Source organism: Toxotes jaculatrix, chromosome 20, assembly GCF_017976425.1.
Source record: "Toxotes jaculatrix isolate fToxJac2 chromosome 20, fToxJac2.pri, whole genome shotgun sequence".
Classification (NCBI taxonomy): domain Eukaryota; kingdom Metazoa; phylum Chordata; class Actinopteri; family Toxotidae; genus Toxotes; species Toxotes jaculatrix.
This window is the reverse complement of record NC_054413.1, coordinates 9389404-9412567: the sequence shown is the minus strand read 5'-3', so window position 1 is coordinate 9412567 and position 23164 is coordinate 9389404. Positions and strand designations below refer to the sequence as shown.

The 23164-nt window shown below is 43.3% G+C and overlaps 2 protein-coding genes across 4 annotated transcripts in view; one reads left to right on the top strand and one right to left on the bottom strand.

Moving 5' to 3' along the window:
• The window catches only part of LOC121200218 (solute carrier organic anion transporter family member 5A1), a 74742-nt gene extending 70472 nt beyond the window's left edge, over positions 1-4270 (top strand). The window contains exon 10 of the mRNA XM_041065362.1: positions 557-4270. Within this exon, the coding sequence (XP_040921296.1) occupies positions 557-1014 (458 nt within the window). The 3' untranslated portion in view covers positions 1015-4270. The remainder of the gene's footprint in view (positions 1-556) is intronic.
• Positions 4271-4314: 44 nt separating this feature from the next.
• The window catches only part of sulf1 (sulfatase 1), a 35818-nt gene continuing 16968 nt past the window's right edge, over positions 4315-23164 (bottom strand). Inside the window, exons 5-20 of one of the 3 annotated variants that reach the window (XM_041065361.1) lie at positions 22287-22456; positions 19183-19333; positions 18877-19052; positions 18560-18688; positions 17866-17922; positions 15442-15568; positions 13019-13229; positions 12215-12461; positions 12033-12129; positions 11828-11922; positions 11570-11641; positions 10661-10833; positions 10184-10326; positions 9954-10077; positions 8360-8393; positions 6465-6650 (exon numbers count right to left, since the gene is read on the bottom strand). In XM_041065361.1, the coding sequence (XP_040921295.1) occupies positions 6617-6650; positions 8360-8393; positions 9954-10077; positions 10184-10326; positions 10661-10833; positions 11570-11641; positions 11828-11922; positions 12033-12129; positions 12215-12461; positions 13019-13229; positions 15442-15568; positions 17866-17922; positions 18560-18688; positions 18877-19052; positions 19183-19333; positions 22287-22456 (2040 nt within the window). In that variant the 3' untranslated portion in view covers positions 6465-6616. Of the gene's footprint in view, positions 6651-8359; positions 8394-9953; positions 10078-10183; positions 10327-10660; positions 10834-11569; positions 11642-11827; positions 11923-12032; positions 12130-12214; positions 12462-13018; positions 13230-15441; positions 15569-17865; positions 17923-18559; positions 18689-18876; positions 19053-19182; positions 19334-22286; positions 22457-23164 lie in introns of all 3 variants that reach the window. The other 2 variants (XM_041065359.1, XM_041065360.1) reach the window with 2 other exon arrangements.

The window sequence follows — 23164 nt, the reverse complement described above, 5'->3', positions numbered from 1 at the left end:
CACATCACTTCTCATATACCATTGTAAGATGGATGGCATGACGGGGTCTGTATTTGTGTGGTTATATAGTTAAACAATTGGACCTAAAAAAGCTCAAATCTGCAGTTATCAGTTCATTATACACACCTACAGCATACAATGTGATGCAACGCTGTACAACTGCCCTGCAATACTTTCTACATTTATGAAGTAAATGTGTATCTTGATTCAGAAGAAATGATTCATCACTAAAGTCTGTTATATTTTTCAGGATGTAGTTAATAGTGGTTTTGTATTGAATTAATTATTTTGATTGGCATCATGGAATCAGACCTGTATAAAACTAAATGGCGCCACCAAGTGGTGGTGCTGCAGTATATTCTATCAATGTGTCCATGCTTCTTAACAGTACCCAATATGTACTATATAGCATACTGTTTACCAGCTAATATACAAGAAACTGTTACTGTTAACTGTTTTGTATGAATAGGAACTATTTCCCTCTAAATTAAAATATTAATGACTAAATAAGCGACTAGATTTTTTTAAAAATCACAACTTCTCTCTCCCTCTCCAGCTTACATCCCCACGCCCATCTACTTCGGTGCTGTGATCGACACTACCTGTATGTTGTGGCAGCAGGACTGCGGCGTGCATGGCTCCTGCTGGGAGTACGACGTCACTTCGTTCCGCTTTGTCTACTTCGGCCTGGCCGCCAGCCTGAAGTTTGTTGGCTTCGTCTTCATCTTCCTCACCTGGTACTCAATCAAGCACAAGGAGGAGAGAGCCGAGCGCTGGCGCCAGCACCTGCCCCCGCTGGGCACGGTCAGCGAACTCATCTGCCACGCCGGGGGTCAGAAAAGCCACGCCCGCACCCGCTCCTGCCCCGTTTTCATCCCGCCTCGGCCAGACCCGCCGGCCGCCTTGCTGCTCAACCGTGGCCACAGCAGCCTCAGTTGCCCTGGCAACGCCCTCAAAGCAATAACCCCGCCTGTCCTGTTGCCACACCACCACAGAGGCTCTGCCCACGTCTGAGAGCACTCCAAGCCTCCCTCCGGGGGTTCATTGTGACATGTGCCTTCCGGTTTGTGTCTCTGCACCACACAGTGTCTGCCTAACACCGACCAGACACCAGGCGGGCCTCCAGTGCTGCTGTTGGACTGACAGGCAGAGACGTAAATACGCCCACCATACTTAAAGGGCTGCTCATTGTTGTTTATGATGACAGGAAGCTGACAGACGTACTTTTACTCTGAGCATATCATCAGCTGCAGCCACACACAGCATCCACGCAAGAAGGTCACACCTCCACTTCAAGGATCGGATGAGGTAAAGACATCACATGGTGCTACTGTTAAAGGGCAGGGCATTATAATCTCTGTACAGACAAACGAGTCATGATCACTACGGCGTCTAAAGCACAACTGACAAACCTGTACTATGCAAGATCCTATGTACAGCTTCTCCCTTCTCAGTACTGTACAGCTCCCTCTGTATTCTACATCTGTACCTCTTTCTTCTTCTCTACTCAATTCACACATCCCACCATGTTGTCTTTTCATTAAGACTTGCATTTTTTCCTTACAGTCTGGGCTGTGAACATATCAGCCCTCTCTCTTGTATTTGAGCCATTCCTGGTTAACACTTGTTTGCATCGTCAGAATTGACAAAAGTGGGATTTCTTTCTTTTTTTTTTTTAATCCTTTCACCTCTGTTTTTTTTTTCCCCTCTCTTCCTTTTTCGTAACGGTGCCTCTTAGGCTGTATCGGCCAGTCCAGTATACAAAGCTAGCTACCAAGGTAAATGCTAGCTAATGAAAAAGCCAGTCACTGTCCTCTTAGTTGAGCGACAATACAGCTTTTGTGTTTGGGAACAGTTGTCACCGATCTCGAGTCAGAGTTTCTCACCTTTGCTAGGTAACCATGTAGCGTAAAGCTGACAAGCACCAGTGGTACAGTGTATACTTCTAAGTCTTGTTAGTCAGCAAGAAATCTATGTATCATTACACACAACTACTTTATTATTACAATCTGTAATAATTAGCCAAATGGTAAACAGGAGAAAGGTATCTCATCTCTGACCATGTGCTGAAGCTACTGTATGTCCTAAAGATGTGAATGTACCTGAAACTGGAAAGGAGATTTAAAAAAAAAAAATGTTTTCTTAACTAATTTGTCCCCAATTGAGCTTTTTCAAGATAAGATGATTGGTAGCTAATCTATTGCAGCAATCAGCAAATAAAAAAGGGTGCATCATTTTGATTTGTGTTGTAATGGCTTCTCCATTATAATGGTCATCAGATGTACATAGTAGTTATCTAGTAGTCTAGGCTTTAAAAAAAAAAAAAAAAAAAAAAGTAGTGCAGCAAGCATGTAAAACAAGGAACCCCCCTTCTATCAGCAAGAGTAATTGAAACATTGATTATTCAGTTCCTGGGTGTTTGGGGCCCTCTAGTGGACAGAGAGATGATTGTGTGAAGGCCAGTGAATGTTGCTGTTTGTCAGACTTACTGTACTATGAAATCTTTGGTTAAAAGGTTTAATTATTAAACTTAGTCACTGCGCTTGAATTTAGCACTCAAGTTTCCCAAAGATCTACCTGAGCAGAAGATGACACGCTTTCCTTGACATTTACTGTGCAGGCAGCGTGACTAAATCGAACTTTTGAAATTTGGTCTGCAAGTTTGGCGGGGATGCCCACACAGCACTGATCAGATTTATGGGTCTCAACTGAGCCATGTTGAAACTGTTTGCATAAGCCTTAACTGTTAGCTGATGCTGAGTTTTAAGAGAATGATCTAATTTCCTTTTACCTTAGGCTCATCAGCAAATCTTATGGATTTGCTTTCCTTTCAGTGGGAGATGCAGAGTTTGTAAAAAAAAAAAAAAAAAATGCAATTTGTTTTTTTTTTCTGTTTGATCAAGTGCATACAGAAAGTTAAATCTGTGGCACATGTTTTAAAAATCTATTTTTAGGGAGTATTTTATTTTCTTTTGTAATGGAGAATATAAGTCTAATAAAGTTGTTGTTGTTATATTCTAATCAGTATAAATTCAATTTAATTAATAAACGTTTGCAAAGAAATGGCGAATCTGATGCAGTGAATACATTTTAAAAGTTAAAATTATTGGCCAAGTCTTGTGTTATTCTGCCAGGTTAAGATTATCACGTGGGAACAGCAGTGACTAATTTTAACATTATCGTGACTTAGTACCTCAAATTACATATTCATACGTGATCATCTTGTAAATACTGGCAAAAGCAAATGAAGCATATTATAGAGCTCACACATAGAAACATATTTATGAACTAACCCATGACATTGTAGTTAAAAAAAAATAATAAAGACTTAAAGCTACAAAACAGTGGATTTGTCTCACGGTGCCTGATCAGTATTATTCACATGGGCAGGGTTGAGTTCGGGGGTAGGAGTTGGGTTACTGCAATGTTTTTGTTTTTTTCTGTCAAGAGGACTACATAATGGAGTTAATTTAAAAGTCAAAGTCGCTATCTGTAATGATTCTCTACCCTTCTGTGCTCTGCATTTATCTCGCTCTCTAAAAACAGAATGCCAGAGTTGGATTATTGATCAGATTCTCTGCTAATGGAGAGCCAAAACTGATCCTTGCTGAGTCATCTTACAATTAAACATCTCTTCCATTCACTGAGTGTTATGGATGCTAATAAAACTCTTAAAATTTGAGCGTTAATCCTGTGAAAGCAATAAGTTGCTCAAAGCCATGCATTACAGTGATATCAGGACTAAGCACTGTATGCACTCTGACCTTAGCTACAGGTCGGAATTTGGCTTTTGTACACGAAAACTATCTCCCTCCAAAAATGAGGCAAAGTAAACCAAACAGTTCATTTTTTGCAGAGAAAGGTAGAGAATCACTCAACGCCATACAGAAGATTAGACACAATGACTGCAAGGATGTCTGACTTTAGCGTACTGTACACCTACTATTTTTGAATTCAGTGTCCTCCTGCTAAAAAGCCTGGACTAGTACTACTGACACAGACAACTTCAGGTTGACTGTAAAATTTGCTTTAAACATATTTTCCTTTCATCAGTATTTGAACTGAAAGTGATTTCTTTTTTTTTCCCCAGATAGAACAGAAAGCTGTATTCTGAAAGTTAAGCTCTTATTGCTTTGTGTTCCTCAGGAGCAGAAGTCTAATTGATGTTTGTGAACATATGGTTTACAAATGCCTTGAATACTTGATATTTGTCATTAAAAATGTAAAAAAAAAAATGAACTCGCCTGGTTGAATCATTGCAAAGGTGTGGTTTATGGGACGGGACAATTCTTGAGGCTGAAACGTCACTTGGAGGGTTGAAAGGGTTTATTTCTTTACAGCTCCATGGCTTTCCCGAAACCAGAGTTGTTCTAACACATCTACACACACTGTCAAGAAAAAAAAAAGGACAGCATCAGGTTTTTGCATTCATCTGTTTCCAACCTGAACTTACATCTTGGTCGCTTAGATGAACTACTGGCAATTCTTATCTCTATGCAAAGTATTTGTGCTGAGTATTTTACTGACTATTGGAGTCAAAGACAAAGCTGTGGCACAGTGTGCTGTCATATCACCAGTTTTAAGGGACTATGCAGTTACATTCAAAATGAATTGGCCATGTGCAACATTATACTCTGGATTATCAAAGCACTACATCAAACAGCACAAGATTAATTGGTGATAAAAAAAAAAGAAAAGAAAAAGTTACACAATGAACATTTTCTAACCCATGGTGATTGTGTAAACATTTTGTTTGTGATTAGTATTTTTACTTAGGTTAAAAATAAAATGCTGTGAATGGTGACAAACGTGCAACTCTGCAAAGTCAGAGCTGGTGCAATGGTGCAACTTAATCAGTAAATAGTGCCCTGGCAGGAAAAACAAATGCCAATTTTTTCTTGCCTGCTTAGAGTATCGGATGGGTTTGCTGCAGCTGGATAATTCAAATAATGCAGAGCTGTCAGTTACAAATGTAAACTAAACTGTCCCATGATTGTCTAAACTTTGTGATCCTATTACTGCCATATTAAGAAAAAGCTAAAAATATTTCCATATAGGAAAAAGTTAAAGATAAAAGTTACTTGTGAAACATATTAATGTTGACTCTGTAACTTTTTCAGAAGTGACAAGCCAGTTAGCCAGTCTTAGCTTCGAAAGGAGTCCGTCGAAATAATTGTGTAAAAAAAAAAAAAAAAAAAAGTGCATTTGGGGTCAGTTTTGTCATTACCTAATTGGTAAGTGGTTCTTATGGACTATCCTGTAATGGGCCAAGTTCATGATTAATAAATTGGAGCGTACCTAAAGCTGACTCATGCTAACCATCCATTCACATGATTTCACCACTCACACTTTTTCATTTAAAAAAAATTCATAAAAAAAAAAAAAACATATTAAAAACATTGATGGTGTTATCTGTATGGAATCAATCTTTTTTTTTTTTTTTTACTCCCAACACTTAACGTTTAGCTGCATTAAGGCTTTTTCTTTTCTAAATATATATTAAAAAAAAAAACAAAACAAAACAGAAAATGTAACACTGTTTACTAATGAATGTAGGCACCTGTAAAAAAATAAACAATAAATTTAATACTCATTATACAACTCTGACTGACTGAGGTGGCATCACTCGCCATTGCTCTTGGCAAGCTCATCTCCCAATCACTGTGTCTCTGTGTCTCTGTCGACCAGCAGCTCATTGGCTGGCCAGCGTATGAATCTGCCTCAGAGGGTCTGATTGGAGGCTTGAGGCAGAGAGCCGCTGCCCTCGTAGTCCAAGGTGAGGGGCAGCGCTGACTGAGGCAGCACCTGTAGTACCACCCCGACACTCTGTGGGATGCTAGTCTGTGTGGTGGGGGGGCTACCGGTGGTGCTGGCCTGCACCTTGGGCCTCGGTGTCTGTGGGGAGAAAGGGAGGTAGCCTTGGGCCTGGAAAATGTCCTCCTCTTCTTCGGGGTCCAAGCCCAGGCCAAGACCCTGAGGGCTGGCTGCCTCTCCGGGACCCAGACCAGGCTCCAGCTGGTTGTCGTATCGTGTCTCCAGCTCTGTCAGTCCATTCCCGCTGAACATATCTCCTTCCATCTCCTCCAGCTGCTGCGCCCATATATCGCTCTGGAAGATAACCTTGTCTCTCCTCGGACCTGATGATGATACTGTCACTGGCGATGCTGAGATGACAGACACCCCAGCTCTGTCTATGAGCCTCTCCGGAAGGTCGTTGACAACAGATTCCAGTTTCCTTTCCACTATGGGCGTGGGTGTGGGTGGTGGTGTTGATGGCGTTTTGCTGGGGGCGGGGGTGGTGACGCGAGCCTCTGTGGCCAGGCCCGGCCAGGCGTCGCTGGCTGAGGCCAGCTCTTCTCCGCTGCCCTCTCCAAGGCCTCCACCCCCGGCCCCGGAGCCCAGCTCTGGCAGGGTGGAGTCGTCAAGCTTATGGGTTCGGTTGAATTTTTTAAAAACGTGTCGCAGTGCAAACATATTATCTACATCCTTCTGGAAGTTGGCCCAGTTGTCTGGGCTGGGGCTGTAGTCAGGCCTACATTCATAAAGGCTTTCGTTTACGCTATACAGATCCTCCAGTCCCTGCCAGTTCACCTCCTCGTCTGTCAAGTTGGGTAGCTTAACCCTGTCGTCCGTCCCATATTGGCTGTGTGCTGCCCAAAGAGAAAGAAACAAGGAGACTGTAAGGATGTGGAGGAGAAAGAACAGTCTACACAGACAGCATGCAGTAATACCCAGCTTCCACCTCTCACTAAAGCAGCCAGCTCCATGGGGTTTGAGACCCCAAACAACACACACGCGCACACACACACACACACACACACACACACACACACACACACACACACACACACACACACACACACATATTCACACACTTCAAAGCAGCATTAGATAAACTAGATAAACACAGCATCCACATTAAGCTCAAGCCATGAGTAGTGCAAACACATGCTGTCTTTGAAATTCACATTAGAAAGACAGACTGAAAAGAAAAAAAATACTTCAACCATCATAACAAACTAACAGACTAAGCTGCACAAGAAAAATGTAACGGCACAGTTAATGATAGGCCTGGGCTGGACTGAAATGCAAAGTCAGGCAACCTGGAATAAAAAGAGCTTAACAGGAGAGGAAATAAAAAGGTGAACAGCAAAACAAGATGCCGAGGAGCAAGAAAAAAAAAGAAGAAGAAGAAAATTAGCTTGCTGCTGAATGGTGTATCCCCAGAAAAAAAAATGATTTAAAAAAATCAAAATGCTATCAGAAAAAGAGGGAAAATAAAAAGAAAATCGCAGAGAAAGGCTAAATCAGTGTCTGGCTCAGTTTGATGTCTGCAAGTTAAGACTGAGGAAAAGAAGGATCAGTGCCACTTTGGGTCAGCTCTCCCTGGGAGAATCAGCTCTCTTGTTAACTACTGCAGGATGGAGATGGTTTGACATAGGCTTTAGGGACTCACAGGAAGGAGAGGCTTGGTCTCCTCTTTGACCACTTTCGATGCTGCTGTTGCCTGGTTAGCAGGTGCCAGAAACAGAGGTCAAAAGGGCAGAGGTCAGTGGGGAGGACAGAGAGGTCACAGCAACTCAAGTGTCCACTCTACCACTAGCTAATGGCCATGAGCAAATATGAGAGACATTCTGAATGTCATGTTACGCTGGAACACTAATGCGATGATGACTGTTTATTTGTGGGTATGGCTGACATGGCATGGAGGGTGATATTAAAGGAATAGTTAAAAAATTTCTCATTTCTCATTTCGCTTTCTTTCTAAGAGCAAGGAAGCGAATGATGGTGTTTCCCAAAATGTCAAACTATTCCTTTAAGCTCTCATGTACAATGTGATGCACGAGCGGGGATGATACAGTATCATGCATTGTCATTCACGTGCACTTTGATGCTTGGGCTGGTCTCAAGTAGAAGCACATATCCAGCACCTCCCTTTAGGACTTCTTAATTTTTTATTTCGCCATGCTACGTTAAGAATAGCTAAAAAGGATCAACGTTGAGTCTGAACGTTGCACTGTCAAGCAAAGATGTGAAAAAGATGCAGCAGCGAATATCTCAACTGCTGATTACACGTTCTACTAGCTGCAGGCTGATATACAGCAGATGAAGGCAGATGAAGGCAGACTGTGCACAGAGGTGACAACAAATGAAGCTGCTTCAATGGAAAAAAAACAAAACAAAGCAAAACAAAAACAAAACTTCTGTTACGATTTGTTAGCGTGTCCCCAGCATGCAGCCACAGATCAGATCAAGCGCCGGCACTCCACGGATGGATGTATTAGTGGGAATGAGGCAATTCGGCCCATGCAGGTGTTAAAGAAAAAGCCACTGAAGATGAACAAAAATTGGTGGATACCTGTGTGGCTCATAGCTTCCTCCATCTTTACCTCCTGATCGGAAAAATAGAAGCAATCGATTGTTAATGCCTTGATTCAAGGAGACGGGGGGGATAAATAGATCATTCACACTGAAGATTTCTTCATGCACAGCTGCTACTCTCCCTATGGAGAAATGCAATTACTGGATGATCAGAAGGAAGGAATGAGGAGAACAGACGTTTGGAATTGACTGGAGGAAAAGTCTGAAAGGTCGTATGATTGGGCTGGATGGAGAGATGAGGAGTGATCAGAGTGAAGTGGTTTGTGAGGCGGGGAGTTCAACTGGGTTTCCCCTTGAAAGCAAAATACACAAGGTTATCCAGTCAGGTGATAATGATGGTTAAGTCACACTCCACAAATAGATGCAAGTAACTGCTACATCCATTTCACCCCATAGTTAAATTTTAATAATCTATTTCTCCAACAAAAACATGACTTGATTTAACCACAACAGCAATTTCACTGGTTCACGGAGCTGGCATCACACCCGACCAAGGGCAGCCAGTGCAAGTAAGAGATTTTAGGCTGCTATGTGACATGTGTTGGCATGGCCTTGACAAGGCCAGCATGCCAGCACTGAAACACAATCAGTTTTCTCAGAGCAGCTTGGCCACTCCGGTGCTCCACTCTCCAGCTGGTAATTACAGACATGAAGTTTTTTTTTTTTTTTTTAGTTAAATCATCAAGACATAAACAACGTGGCCAGTTCATGCCACACACGAACGCTACAGCTCGGCTTTAAGGGTTTAAGTCATCATAACATTACTTATTAACCACCTCCATTGCTGAGATGTCCGCTCTGTAAGGATGCCTGGACCATGTGGTGGTAGTAAAAAAAAAAAAATACTGTGTTGCTGATTTAAACAGTGATGCATGATAGCCTCAAATAAAATGACAGCCTCAACTGCCATGATGACAGCATCCTCCAAACAACATCCCTAACACTGAGTCACAAAGGGGAAGATGGCCAGATCGCACAACTGTAACATGGCCTTTATTTTGACTGTACTATACTGTAACTCAAGATGCTAAAGATCTGTATATGTGAAGGGGTGGAAGGGGGGGGGGGGGGTATTCCAGCAGAGTGGAAGGTCCTGGGCTGAGAAAGAAAGGTCAGAGTGGAAGGAACACATCAAACAAACAACAACAGAGAACACACAGGACTCAGTGACAATTCCTTGACCTCCACCTGAAATTTCAGCACATATCACTGAGTCCCCGAACACATGCAGCATGCAGATTTGTGCAAACACACACACACACACACACCACTGGGACTGAAACAGATTCAAAACACGACAGAAGATTAGACCGAAATCTCACAGATTACCATTGAGTGTTCTTTTAACTCAAACCAATTCAAATTAAATCATCTATTACACATGTTAACTGGTTCAACTTTTTCGCTTCACTCTAATTCTTCTGTGTGTAGAATCTGTTTCAATCTTTGTTGGCATAACAACTACTACTACTACTACACCCGGTGCATCAGTTCATAGGTCCAACCATCTCGGTGTATATTTTAGGACAATAAGACAGGAGCAGTAAACAGACTCAAAGTGAGTGTTTTACCTGTATCCAAGCCTTTAGGTCGAGGGTTACACTGCTTGTAGCCTTGACAACTTCTCATCTCCATGAGCTGAGCGTGGAGCGTGTTCAGTACCTCCCGATCAACTGCATACACTGCGTTGGTCAGCTGCAAATTTAACACAATCACGCACACACACAAATCTTGTTTTAGTGTCATGATGTTCACTGTTTAAGAGAAAGAGAGTCAGACAGTAGACAAGATGTGCACCCACCTGGTAAGGGTCACTGTTGAGGTCAAAATACTCCAGAAAGCCAGTGGAAAACTCGCAGAACAGTGTGTTGTGGGTCTCGTTGATGGTTCTCAGGCACCAGTAGGTGTTGTTGTTGGAGCTGGTGCACGCACAGAATCCGCCCACTGGACAGTAATGAAGAGTCAGTCAGTCTTACTGCAAACAGCAATGTCTGAACAGACCTCAGTTACTCAGAATTTCCTTTCACGGTTAGGAGAGAAAAAAAAAAAACTCATGTGGGAGATGAGAGTATCATTTCCCGGCACAAAATATTACATTTATCAAAATTATTGTTAAAAAAAAAAAAAAAGTGGGATGTTGCCTCACTGGAAAACATTTTGTTATAACACTGACTCTACCACCATAAAACCAATTTTTTCTAGATTAAACAAGGACTGAGGTGCAAAGTTCCTATATGTATGTACTGTATTATGAGGAGGCTGAAGTTAATATACACACATGTCCAGAAAGGAGCAGTCTGCCAGTGGTCATTGTTATGCGTGAAGCAAGTGAGGCCGGGCAGGCTGCAATCGTCTCCCTTCCTTTGCCGCTTCTTCTCCTTCCTCTCCTTCTTCCGTCTCCGGATCTCATTGTACATCTGGGCCTTCCCGTCTATTTCCTGTGCAGCCTCCCTGTCGGACAAGACGTGTGAGAGGATTACAAAACAGCAGCGATGCAAAGATGACATCAGCCCCTGCCCTCTCTCACCACAGAGGCGGAGGATCTGGAGGGGAATTCCAGGAGGCATCACTGATGCCAGGATATGACAGTCTGTTTACTTTCATGTTTAAGCTCTTACTCTATGTCCAATTTTCTCTGCAATGACATTCTAGCCACTGTCCCCCTTTTGCTCCCTGAGTCAACACACAACAGGCGCTGCACAAAAAAAAAAAACAGCTGCTTTGTATTGACATAATCTGTTCCCAGTGTTTTCTGGTGCAAGTTGATCACTGTGTTTGAGGAACTGTCTGATTTCCCCTCTGTTGAGTCATTCTATCTTTCCATGCAACTCAATCACTTCCAGACCCAAACACACACACATACACACACACACATAAAACAGGTCCCTGGCCGTATATCTGCTTTGTCATTTAATCCCCATTCAGAGACTAAACACTCAATGAAAAAATCTCTAGATGACAGAAACACATCACAGCACACACATGATGGACTGGTCATCTAAATGATGGTGAGCTTTAGTGAGAAGGTCACATGTTTAGGCCTGACATGCAGGGATCATGCAGACATCCAGCATCGTAAAACACAATATGTACACACTTAGTTGCAGATTTCATGGTCAGTAAATTATGAGGAAAGGGGTGACACTTAATGGGGCAAATGGACAATTAAAGGGGAAGAGAAACTCACTTAAACGGATGGAGCTGATCATTCCTGCTCTTCAATCTCTCTGCCTTGTTTCTGTCTCCATTGCTATAATAGCTGGTTTTATAAACAGAGACAGAGACTAAGGACTGTAGAAGAAAACTTTTTTATCCGTGAACTCCAACAGGGTTTGGCCTGAGGCCTTTAATAAACTTTAAATAACTTGCATTCCATATGGAAATAACATTAAAGAGAGAAGAAGAGAAGCGAGAGTATTTTTGAGGCAAAATGTAAATGGCTAACCTCTTCTTTCCGCAGTCACACTCGTCTGGCCGTGTCCTCTTGAGGTGGCCTCTCACTTCCCGGAGGTTTTTGATTTTGTCTTGAAGTGCTTCAATCTGGGGAGGAAACAAAAATGCAATAAATTATGACAAATCCTTGACCTCTGACAAAAAGAGTAACCTCGACACGTGCTGTGAAAGTGACAACCTGAGCTTTGCGCACTCACCTCCTGGTCCACGTAGCTCTTGTGGTCTTTCCAGGCTCTGGAGGACTGGTAGATTTCTCTCTCACAATGAACACTGTCATTCATCAAAATATAACATCTGGAAAAGACGCAAAAAAAACGTTACACACTTCCCTTCTGACATATAATTAGATCTGAAGACTGAGTGGAGACTGATTTCTTACTTGTGGGTAACTTTCACCGAGTTTGGGTATCCCACAGCGTTTGTATCATCTGCCAGCATTTCCTCTGAACCGTCATCTGTCCCCAGGTCAAACTCTGAGCCGTCTTGGTTGTAATGACGCTTTGAGATGACGCGGCGGCGGACAGCTGACTGATCATCTGCTTGGAGGTCAATGTCGTATATCTGACCTTCAAACTCAACAGACAGAGACCTGGTAGGCCGGGTATGGACAAATCGTGGTCGATAACCTATTAAAAAACAAAACAAAAACAAAAAAAAAATTTGAGTCAAGTCATGTTTTTATACTTGAATTTTACTAAGTTAGTAAACTTATTTGATTGGCGATAACACTTCAATTTAGTTTTCCATTTCTTGAGGACATCTAAAAGCATTTTTAGATATTCGTTCTTCAGCTGCACCTTTTCCAAGCTACACTAGAGGGCATCAAACCACAACCCCAGCACAGACACACACGGCAACATCCTCAGAATAAATTCCAGGACTTGCTGCAGGATGTTTGCTTTTTCCGTGCATCTGTCTCCCTTTAGAGTATAAATAATCCATTACAGGGAGCCTTAAGCCTTTACAGACTTATTTTTCTCCAACTGGTATTGACACAGACATCAATACACTGTTAGAAGTTAAGAAAAAAAAAATGCTGAATGCTGATTGAAGCAGTGTGTCCCATACCAAGATGCTCTACCCTTGAACTAAAACAATCCTATACACCTTTGTATCCAAACCTCAGCTAACTGCATATTCTTATTTCAACACATATTTACATCCTTTGTCCACATGTACTTACGCTGGCCAGATGAGGAAGAGAACTGACGGTGGGAGCGGCGTTCCGCTCTGGAGGGTTTGAAGAGAGCGTCCCCGCAGTCACAGCCTCTCTCTCTGTCATAACTGCCACGGGGCTTCAGGCTGCGGGCCCTTTTCCTGGAGCCCTCTTTCGAACCACCTTTACACTTCTGTATCCTCCACTTCCCCGTGATCTCCTCCACGCAGTGCCATTTCTGCGCGCAAAAACCAAAGCAGGAATGAACGAGGAGGAAAAAAAAACATTCCCTCAAATGATTTTCTCTGCAGATTCTCGAAAAAATTAAAACCAAGTGTCCCTGATCTGATTCCTTTTAAGAACTTCCCATATGTTGCTTTAGCAATGAACAGATTTTCTGGCATAGCGCTATAGTTGTGAACAATATGAAAAACGTGATCTCAGATTTCATGACAAAGCGTCTGGTTTTGTTGTGATTTTAGAAAAACACCTTGAGAAACACATGCTTCTAAAAGGCATATCAGGCAAATCTCAGCCTGTGGGAAAGAATGGCATCCAAAAGCAGCAGGAAAGATAAACCAAAATGACCACATGAGATAAATTGGGTCTGTCTGGTGTCTAGAAAACAAAGTGGAAACCCCTAACACTCTCACACTGGGTATGTCTGAGCCAAGTGCGTCACCGGCGAAATTGTGTAAGTACACATCCACGCACTTGCCTACATCCTCTGTCTTTCTAAACACCCGTTCCCACCAGGAGAAGAAAGTCGAGGCTAAATTGCTGTGAGTAGTGCCGCTGGTTAGGTCTTACATAAATGGAAAAGACACATCTGCAAAGCTCAGTACAGATGATCAGGGGTGAGTGTGGGAATGAGCGTCTAAACAAAGGGCCACAAGGCAAATCAGGTTTCTTTTGGAAGGCTCATATAGTGATGAAGAGCTTATGGGCCCAACAGAGCTGTCAGCATTATACAAGACACAAGGGAGAGAGAGAGAGAGATGTATTGTCACTCAAGGATGAAAACAATCTCTGTCTTTCTTTATCCATCTCCCTATCCCTTCCCCCCTTCCTCCTGTGAGTGCTTTTAAGGCGCTACAGTAACACTGCAGCAGCAGGACAGCATAGATGCATTGGAAACTGAGGAGGAGGAGGAGAGGAGTGGTCAGTCAGGAGAAGACATGGATGACCATGCAAGCTGAAACACAAGTGGTAAGTGGAACCGCAAGTCACTCTCACTGTCATGTACCCCCAAAACCCTGCAGTAACAGAGGTTGCTCCATGTCCCTGGTGAGTAAATCTGGCGTACCCACAAACCCTACAAACAAACCCATACCGTTATCACATGATCGATTTCCAAAAGACCGCAACAACTTCGTGACAAAAACACAACAGAGGCGGTGAAAGAATCTGGTCTGTCTGAACCCAGACAATGTGGTCATATTCAAAGGGAATAAACTTTTAAGGCTTTTCAAAAACAAAACATCTCTCATTCCAAGTTAAATCAGGTTCAAGACGGAGGTTTGATGTCCTTGTTGAAGACCCCTAACTACTTCAATGCTGTGGTTCAGTGTGAGCCAAGATTTTCTTCTGCGACAGACAGGAGATGACATGTAATGGCATAAAAATATGTAGCTAATAAAATAAACCCTGATATTGATCCACACTTTTCATTTACTTTTTTGTTTCTTGTTTGTAAGCAACAGAAGAAGAGTTTGCATAAGAGAGAGTTGGATAAAATGAAGAGGGGGGAATCAAGCATCTGCCTCCTGTGCGTGAGCACCATTCCCCCCTGTAATTGTGTAGGAAACACTGCACTGACTTTAAGGCTGCTTGCTGGGAGGCCATGTTAAATCATGCCAGACGAGCCATTTATGACCAAATCTTATCCTTCATGCTATGCAGCCACATATTATGACGTATACTGTAAATGATTACAGCTAAAAGAAGACACAGTGTGGTGTCCCATAGTCTCACATGCATACACACAAAACAACACACACTGCTGAGTTCAACTAGAATAGCTCCATCACTGTCTTTAATAACTGATTGTTACAAACACACATTTATGTGGCCATAAACTGGATCTGGGTTGCATTAGAGAGCCCCACAGAAACTCTGCCTGTCATTTAATGCTACCTGAAACTTGTAACAATTTGTATTGTTCTGGTCTGTCTGTTCCAAGGCCACATACTGTACCACTTAGGTGCTGGTCTGCCAGAAAATTAATGGACACAGATGAAAGGGAAGTACCAACAAATTTATGCACCACAAAGCAGTGAAAAGGGGTCCAATTATGAACCAACTGATGTACTGTACATGACTATTTCACATGAGGCAGCACGGAGGTCACTTCAAGAGTGGTACTCAATAACTGTTAGGAGACTTATTTCTATTCACAAAGCACTGCAGAAATAAGCTTTCTTGTGTGCACATGGGTGTGTTTGTTTTACCTGTCCAGGCTGTTCGCAGGGTGTCTGGAATTCGGCTTGCTGGCAAGTCTCTTTGACCTTCTTGTACTTAGGCAGGCTGTTGGTGTGCTGAGTGTTCACTGAATCATCCTTCTTCCTCAGGATCTTTCTGTACAACACAAGTTAAAAGAGTGAGGAGGAAATCATTATCAACCAACAGGCTTATTCAGGGAGTTAATATGCTTTTAAACTGTTAGAGAATTACTGAATTAAATCGAGCTGAATTAAAGTTTTATTCACTTTAATAGTGTTTCCTATTGTTTTTTTTTATTTTACTCTCTGTCACAGCCCTGTGTGCTTCTCATGGTCACAGCCAGTGAATGGATAAGTTATGTAGCATCTCTGTGTGCCAGAGGGTCTGGGCAGGGAACTCAGCTCCAAGCTATTTGACCTCAGTTTGGCATCACGTTCAGCTGCCCTGCCTCCTTCTCCTCTGCCACCACCGCAAGGACTGGCCGAGCCTCTGCTAAGGCCGTGCCAACCCCCTTATCCCCTGCTGTATCCCCACCTCTCTGCCAACATGGCCTGGCTGCTCATGACCCACAGACAGAATGACGACGACAACGTAGCGAAGAACAACGCGTCCCCTTCAAGAGCGGGGCCGTTGTCTTGTCCAATTCCTGTCTGCCACACTGTTCCAGGGGAGAACAGCCAATGTTCACACACTAGCCTGGCAGTAGTCTCTAGCCTTTAACCACGGGTGATTAAAGAGCTAACAGTTGCTGTTGATGTCAGTCCCTGATGGCTGCGTTACGTAGATGATTAGACTCTCAAACAGCAGAGTCAGTCCCAGCTGTCACTCAGCATTTCACAAGCTCAGAGGTACAGTACTGCGAGGTCATGTGAGGATATTGAATCATAGATCATATGACATGACCAGTGAGAGAACTGTACCAAAAAACATTAGCTACTGTGTGTGTGTGCTGCTACATCTGTGCCTGAGTAACAGAGTGAAAGGTCTGTGGAGGCTAATCTCAGCATTTAGAGACAAGCGCACAAGCCGACAGCCCTTATAAACAGTGAGGATTAATGGCGGAATGGATTAAAAGAGCTAAAGCCTCAAGAGGTCAAAGGTCACACTCTTTTCATTTCATACACAGCGGTCCAGGAACCAGCGAGTTCTTCTGTCACACAAACATACGCCAGCAGGAGACTGATCTGCATGTGCGGAAGCAGAGCTAACTGGCTCTTTTCTTTTGCGCTCTTGGATACATGTCTGCAGATGTTGACACAGTTACTGGCAAATGAGCAAATAAGTGGAATGGAGATGGGAGGGCCGAGGCAGCGATTTGGGAGAAAAAAAATAATAGGGATTGTGAGGAAATGACAGTGGGGAAAAACAGCAGCTGTATGGGAGAACCTGACATACTGTAATATACAGTATCATTACACATGCTGCCAGCATAATCTGGTCTCAGCCAGTATTAATGTTCTCTTGCCTTTCATCTTCCTACCAATGTCTCTATGTCTTTCTGCTTTCTTATTTAATTTTAACCTTTTTTTTTTTCCTTAGGCACCTGTATCATGCGAAAACAAGCCTGATGGGATTATTTCTCTCCAAGTTGTCAGGTTTCTGTCAGTATACCCATGGCATTAGCACAGCTTAACATGTTCAGTGAACAAAAGCAGGCTGTCAGGTTGGAGGTATCATTTTCTGCAATATATATCTGGCGGCAGAGGAGAGGTTAAATAAAGAACTGACAGGGTTTGTGAGAGAGCGTATACTGTATGTGATAGCGTGCACAACACAGGGGGGAAAAAAAAAGTCTTTGGGAAAGAGTCAAGCGTTGGCTGTAGCGTGGCTGCTGCATTCCACACTGGGAGGGCTGGTGACATGTCCTGTGAGTGGATTGAGTGTGAGCCTTCCAGCCATTCCTCAGGTAACATCATACTGAGCCTGGCTAGCCTTTGTTTATTTTGTGTGTGTCTAGCTCTACCATGTTACTGAAATGTATCTTCCGTCTGTCTCCGCCAGTGCACGAACAGCAGGCTTAGTCAGGTTTAGGACCCCGATCATGTGCCCAATATATGCAAGGCCCCCTTCAGAAGACAAAGACTCTGCTTGTTTTTCTTGTAAATGAGCAAATGACCTGGTTACACATGTGTCAGCGCCTCTTGCGTGAACTGTCATAATTTGCCAGCCGCTTATAGCTTTACCAAACAACTTAGAATATTTCAACCCCTTCCACCGTCACTGCTTTCCAAGTCGACTGTGGTCAGGAGATGTCTGTCAGATAACAAATAACTGGGAAAAAGCGGCTGTGTTGCTGGAAGAGGGAACGCGCGTTGAGCGTTGCACATTTCGGGTTCACTGAAATGTTTTGTCAGGTTTGTGTGACACACAATGCTCTGCAATGACATGGATGTGCCTGTGGTGTGGAAAGGGAATAAAGAACTCCAGTTTACCCTCGCTCCACCAGGAATGTGTCCCTCCAGACTTTGGGTTTCCGGTTGGGTTTGAATCTGGGAAAACAAAACGCACAAAGTTTAAAAAATTCATATGGCCTATGCACTCACCATCAGCTGCATTATAACGGGCACGCAGCTAGTCACTATTATGGAAGTTGATCACAGTGTGCTCAAGACCTTGTGGGTTCAAGGGAATGGTGTAAATGCCCTTTCCATTAAATGGATTGTCCCAGTTCTTTCTGTTTCTCTGGAAATGTTTTCCAATGTGACTGATTTGATTTTTTTTTTTCTCTTTTATGCAGATATATTGACAATACCTGCCTGTGCCTTTTTAAGACTCTGTGCCTAGAGTAAAGAACAATGATTTTGCATGCATATCGGACACTGTTTGTACAATGGGTTTACTGTAGAAACAAATGACTCAACTTGCAAACAAACTCGGGAAACGGGAAATTTCATGCGATGAACCTCAGTGACTCCCAGCCAAAGACCCTATGCCAAGGAAAATTCGCCAAATTGCCCTGAACCCACTTTGTACGCAGCTGGAGCGAAAGCAATCATTTTGGCTATGGAAATTTGCATTTGCTCAATAATAACGGCCAATGAACAGAACTGTTGCACATATCATGCACACTGTGCAATTACTGTAAATAATATCCATTACAGCATGGTGTGACGGATCCTTACAGACCTATTGCCAGTCCTTTCCTGTTCCAGCAGCTTAAGGATGGACTTTCCATCCATGTCTGGAGGGGTGTCCAACCCAGCAATGTGGAGAATCGTGGGAGCTAGGTCAATGTTCAGCACGAGATGAGGGTTTCTGAAGAAGTAAATGCAACATTAAGTTTACTTAATCATCTGAAATAAATACAAAGTGTAAGAAACATGAGCAAATGAAGATACAATTTCAGGAACAGAGAGAAAGAATATCAAGTCCAGTAAGGGTCAGTCCAGTACGTTCCTGACTTTTAGTTGTTACAGTACATGGTCATGGTCACATGTACTTACACTGCCCCTGGCTCCACATTAGGTCCCCGCAGGAAGAATGGCACACGGATGTCAAAGTCATAAGGCATTGACTTTCCCTTGACCAACCCAAACTGACCGATGTGGTATCCATGGTCCGCTGTATAGATAATGTAAGTGTTGTCCAGCTCTCCAGTTTCCTCGAGCATATCATAAACCTGGGTAAAGTATGTGGCAATGAAAAGATGCAAAGTGGAAAAAACAAATATTAGAAATAGCAACATGTCACAGAGCAGGAGACTTATAAAGTCCTTAAAAAAAAAAATCAAATAACTATACAGAAGTTACCTTCTGCACGGAGTCATCCACAGACATGAGTGTCTGCAGCCTTTTCCGGTGGAGGAAGTTTGTGAACTCCATGTGGATGGGTCTCATGGGGCCTGTGTACTGCATGATCCAGTGTTTGTCCATATTTGGGGCATAGTTGTAGCTGGGAGTGCTAGGAGAGCACAAGGGAGGGAGAGAAAACACAGGCATGTTAAAAAAAAAAAAAAAAAAAAAAAACTCCTGTATTTGGGTTTGATGGAACATACATGTATACTGTGTGCCCAATGAAGGCACACAGAAGTAAGAAAAATCTTTATGGACTTCTGTCTACATGCAAGGTATCAGAGCACGGAACAGTTACGAAGAGCCCTTTTACTACGCCAAAAAACACCTGTCTGCTACTTTTCACAAACTCCTGCTCAGTAACAGGTGTCACAGTTGTCCATTGCGTTTGACACGCATCAATACTTAGTCTGTTTGTTGAAGGAAATGTCTTAATACTCAGCAGCCAGCACCTTCGCTGTTTTTCCACACCTCTCTCCGACCATCTCTCCCCTCACACAGAGACGAGAGTCTCATTGCTCCACTGCGCACTTGGCACAGACAAGTCATTTGAGGGTTGGCACATGCTTAAGAAAATAATAGGCCCCAAAGTCAAGTTTGCAACAACTTCTGGACCAAAAACTCAATAAGTCATGGTCATTTAAAATGGGGGAATAACAAGAGAGGATAAACAGCAAGAGGGAGGGTGCAGCAGTTTTGTTTGTGGAGTTATAGCTGAGAGAAGCTGTTCACCTGTCTGTGGTATGAACTGTAAAGGAGGGCGGTATACCATAGACTACTGTACGAAGCTGACATTGTGCCAGCAAAGTTTCTGCTGTTCAAAGCAAAACAGTACATGAATAATATACTGTAAGCATGTATGCAGAAAGCCCCAGAATCTTGGTCGTTGGTCGATTTGGGATGTAATGTGGCAATAACCAATCATTTCCCTTCTGCCATAAGTAATTCCCTCCTAAAACAAACTATAAAACTACACAACTACAAACTGTAAGGGCAGAACAGGTTCAACTCCTGAATAATCAGCTGCTGGAAAAAGTATCAAGACTTACTTAATGAAGACCTGCTATGGGAGCTGCTTTGCTCTGACTGAGTAAGCTGCCTTCTGCCCTTGTTTCCTCAGGCCTGCTTTGTGAGAAGGGTGAACTCTTCACCCACCTAGCCAGGCGGTCTAATAAGCCCCACAAAGGGACCCGTCTCTGGGCAATGGGCCACCAAGGTATGGGGCCCTGGGCACAAGGGAATCAGGAATGCAGAGGTCAGTGGAATGAAGCCAGTCCATAGGAGAGGTCACACCTGCCACCTGTCACATATAGGTCAGTATTTGTGGTATTAGCCCTGTATTACAGAAGCCCTGAGCCCCGCTCTTCACCCCCAGAATGTGTCCTGACCTTACAAAACTTAGACACATCCTGCATGAGGATTAGTGACATTCCCAGAAGCAACTTGTTGAGCTACTACCAGAATAGCTTCCATTCACTCTCTGCTTTAGGGAGACATGCCATTGAGAAACCGCAGCACATCTATAGTGTTTAAAATAAGTCAGGAGCTGGGCTTACATCTAAGAGACAGCGTAAAAACACCTACAGTGAGGAATGTTAATGACATTAACATCAAACCCTCCCCTGCTATTGTTGCTGTCAAAAGTACAGACGCTCATTTGATTTATGAGGCGGCTCCTCCTTTACTGCCACGCTGTCTCTTCCCAACTCTGTGCATTACACATTAGCTTGTATATGGCATCTGCTGCAAAGATGAAAGTGTCTGACCAAAATAAAGCTGTAGTCAATTCTTTCCATTAATGGATACCAAACCTCACTGAACCAACTCAAAGTCCAAATGGAACGATGTCAAAAACATAATCATATGTATAAAAGAACTTGTTCCACAACATCTGCTGGTGGGAAAAAAAAACGCTTTTTTCCAAATCTGTTATGGAAGTGTGCTGACAACAAACACCCAAACAAACACCCATGCCAGCCAACACTCCATGTCAACCACCTGTGCTACCACAGTAACGATGCCACATATTCTACACACATTGCACTTACACACAATCACTGGGGCAACCCCCTTTAGTCACCCCGGGGCCCCAGCTCCACCCCCTTCACCCACAGACTCGGGCTAAAAATAAATTAATAATGTCACAAAGGGTGTTCCAACACACACAATGCATTCTTCTCGTCCCAGGAGCCGCAGAGAAAAACTACTGATTGATATGGACAGGGTCAGGAAGTCCTCTGTGAATTACACGGGAGGGGACGGGAGGGGTGAGCAGAGCCAGCAGTGATGGGAAGACGAGACAAGACACTGGGAGACACAGGGGGAGAGATAAAGAGACAGACAGAAACAGAGATATACAGATATGGTGATAAAGAGGTAGAGCAAACAGACAGCGGGGAATGTGAAGTGTGGTAGAAAGTGAGTGGAAGGAAGTGGGAAACACACTGAGCACAGCAAGAAAGAGCTGCCTTGAACCCTCTGCCTGTTTCTCTTAAACACCATTCCTCTCCCCCCCAACCCTGTGGAGTAGTGCACCCTGGGAGCCTGTTGGAGGGCCTACCAACCAAGAGATGGCAAGGCACGTTGCCATGGAACGACCCAGCATATTGCAACGCTGCCTCAACTCAGCGATGAGAGTTGTGGGAGGCCAATGTGGTCTTGGCATGAGCGCAGTGCTCTGTTAAAAAAAAAAAAAAAAAGCCATCCCTGATCTTCTCCACGGTATGTGCCCCAGCTATTTTTGGATGATAAATCATTTTGATTTCATGCTTGCGGAGTCATTGGCCCCAGCAGCTTCTCGGCAACCTGTCATCACTGGGGATTGAGGGGCGTGCGTACTGTAATAATGTTAGGTACACCAAATCATAAAAACTCAAATTGGATGTTAACAAGAAAAAATTCCATATTGCAGCAGATGAAAGCTACCAGCATGTCTGCCTATATCATTTCTAAATATGGACCCTAAATCTTCATTTGTCATTTTTGTTTCCAGGGTTTCACATCGTACGTAGGTAACCTGGTGCTTATGTGTTTGAGTGGTTGTAAGCCTGAATGTAACTTACATGTGCTGAGAGGCATTCGGGAAGTGCTCGGCATACTGAGGTGCTGAGTCTTCTGGGCCATGAGGGGCAGCGTGACTGATAACCATCATCACGGGACGGTGAGGATATATCTTCTTGGACATGCGGAAAAAGTTGATGCTGTCGTTGGTGATCAGATCTGTGAAATAGTCCTGAAAAGGAGAGCAAAAACCCAAAAACCACGGCCATTAATAAACACTGCAGGGCTAAAATCACCTCTAGAGAAAGCTAAAAGTGAAGTTGGAACTGGGGAAAAATGCAAAACAACACGAGCTTTGATAAAACTCATTCGCAGTCCAATCACCATGACATGTTGCTTTCCCCTCGTCCAGTCATTTTCAAATAAATGGAGAGGGGCCAGTGGGGATATGAACTGGGGCCATTGAGTACACTACAGTACCAATCTGTCGAGTCAACAGCTGGCAGCCTGCCGGTGTGTGTGTAAATGCGGGTGTGCGTGCTTGAGTCTGTGTGTGTATGTGTATTCAGTACATGGGCTGTTGCCTCATCAATGAATCTCTGCACTATTGAATGTGACACCACTTGACGGTGAGAGGAGCCTGGCGCTCTCAAATGGTATGTTGTTATGACAGCTCCCACCCTCTACTCCTCTCCGGCCTATCCATTCTCGTTCTCCTGTTTTGCTTCATTTTATTTCATCCCTTTTCCCTCAATATCTTTATTCTTTTCTTCTTACCAATTCACTCTGGGAAATAAGGAAACACACAAATCAGACACACTGACCTCAGAAGAAAAAAAGCCTCAGTAAAAATGAGTTTGTAGAGAGCGATGACGAGATAGGAAAAACACAAGATCCCAAAGATCCTGACTGCTCTGTTTTTCAAATTTTAGAGGCATGA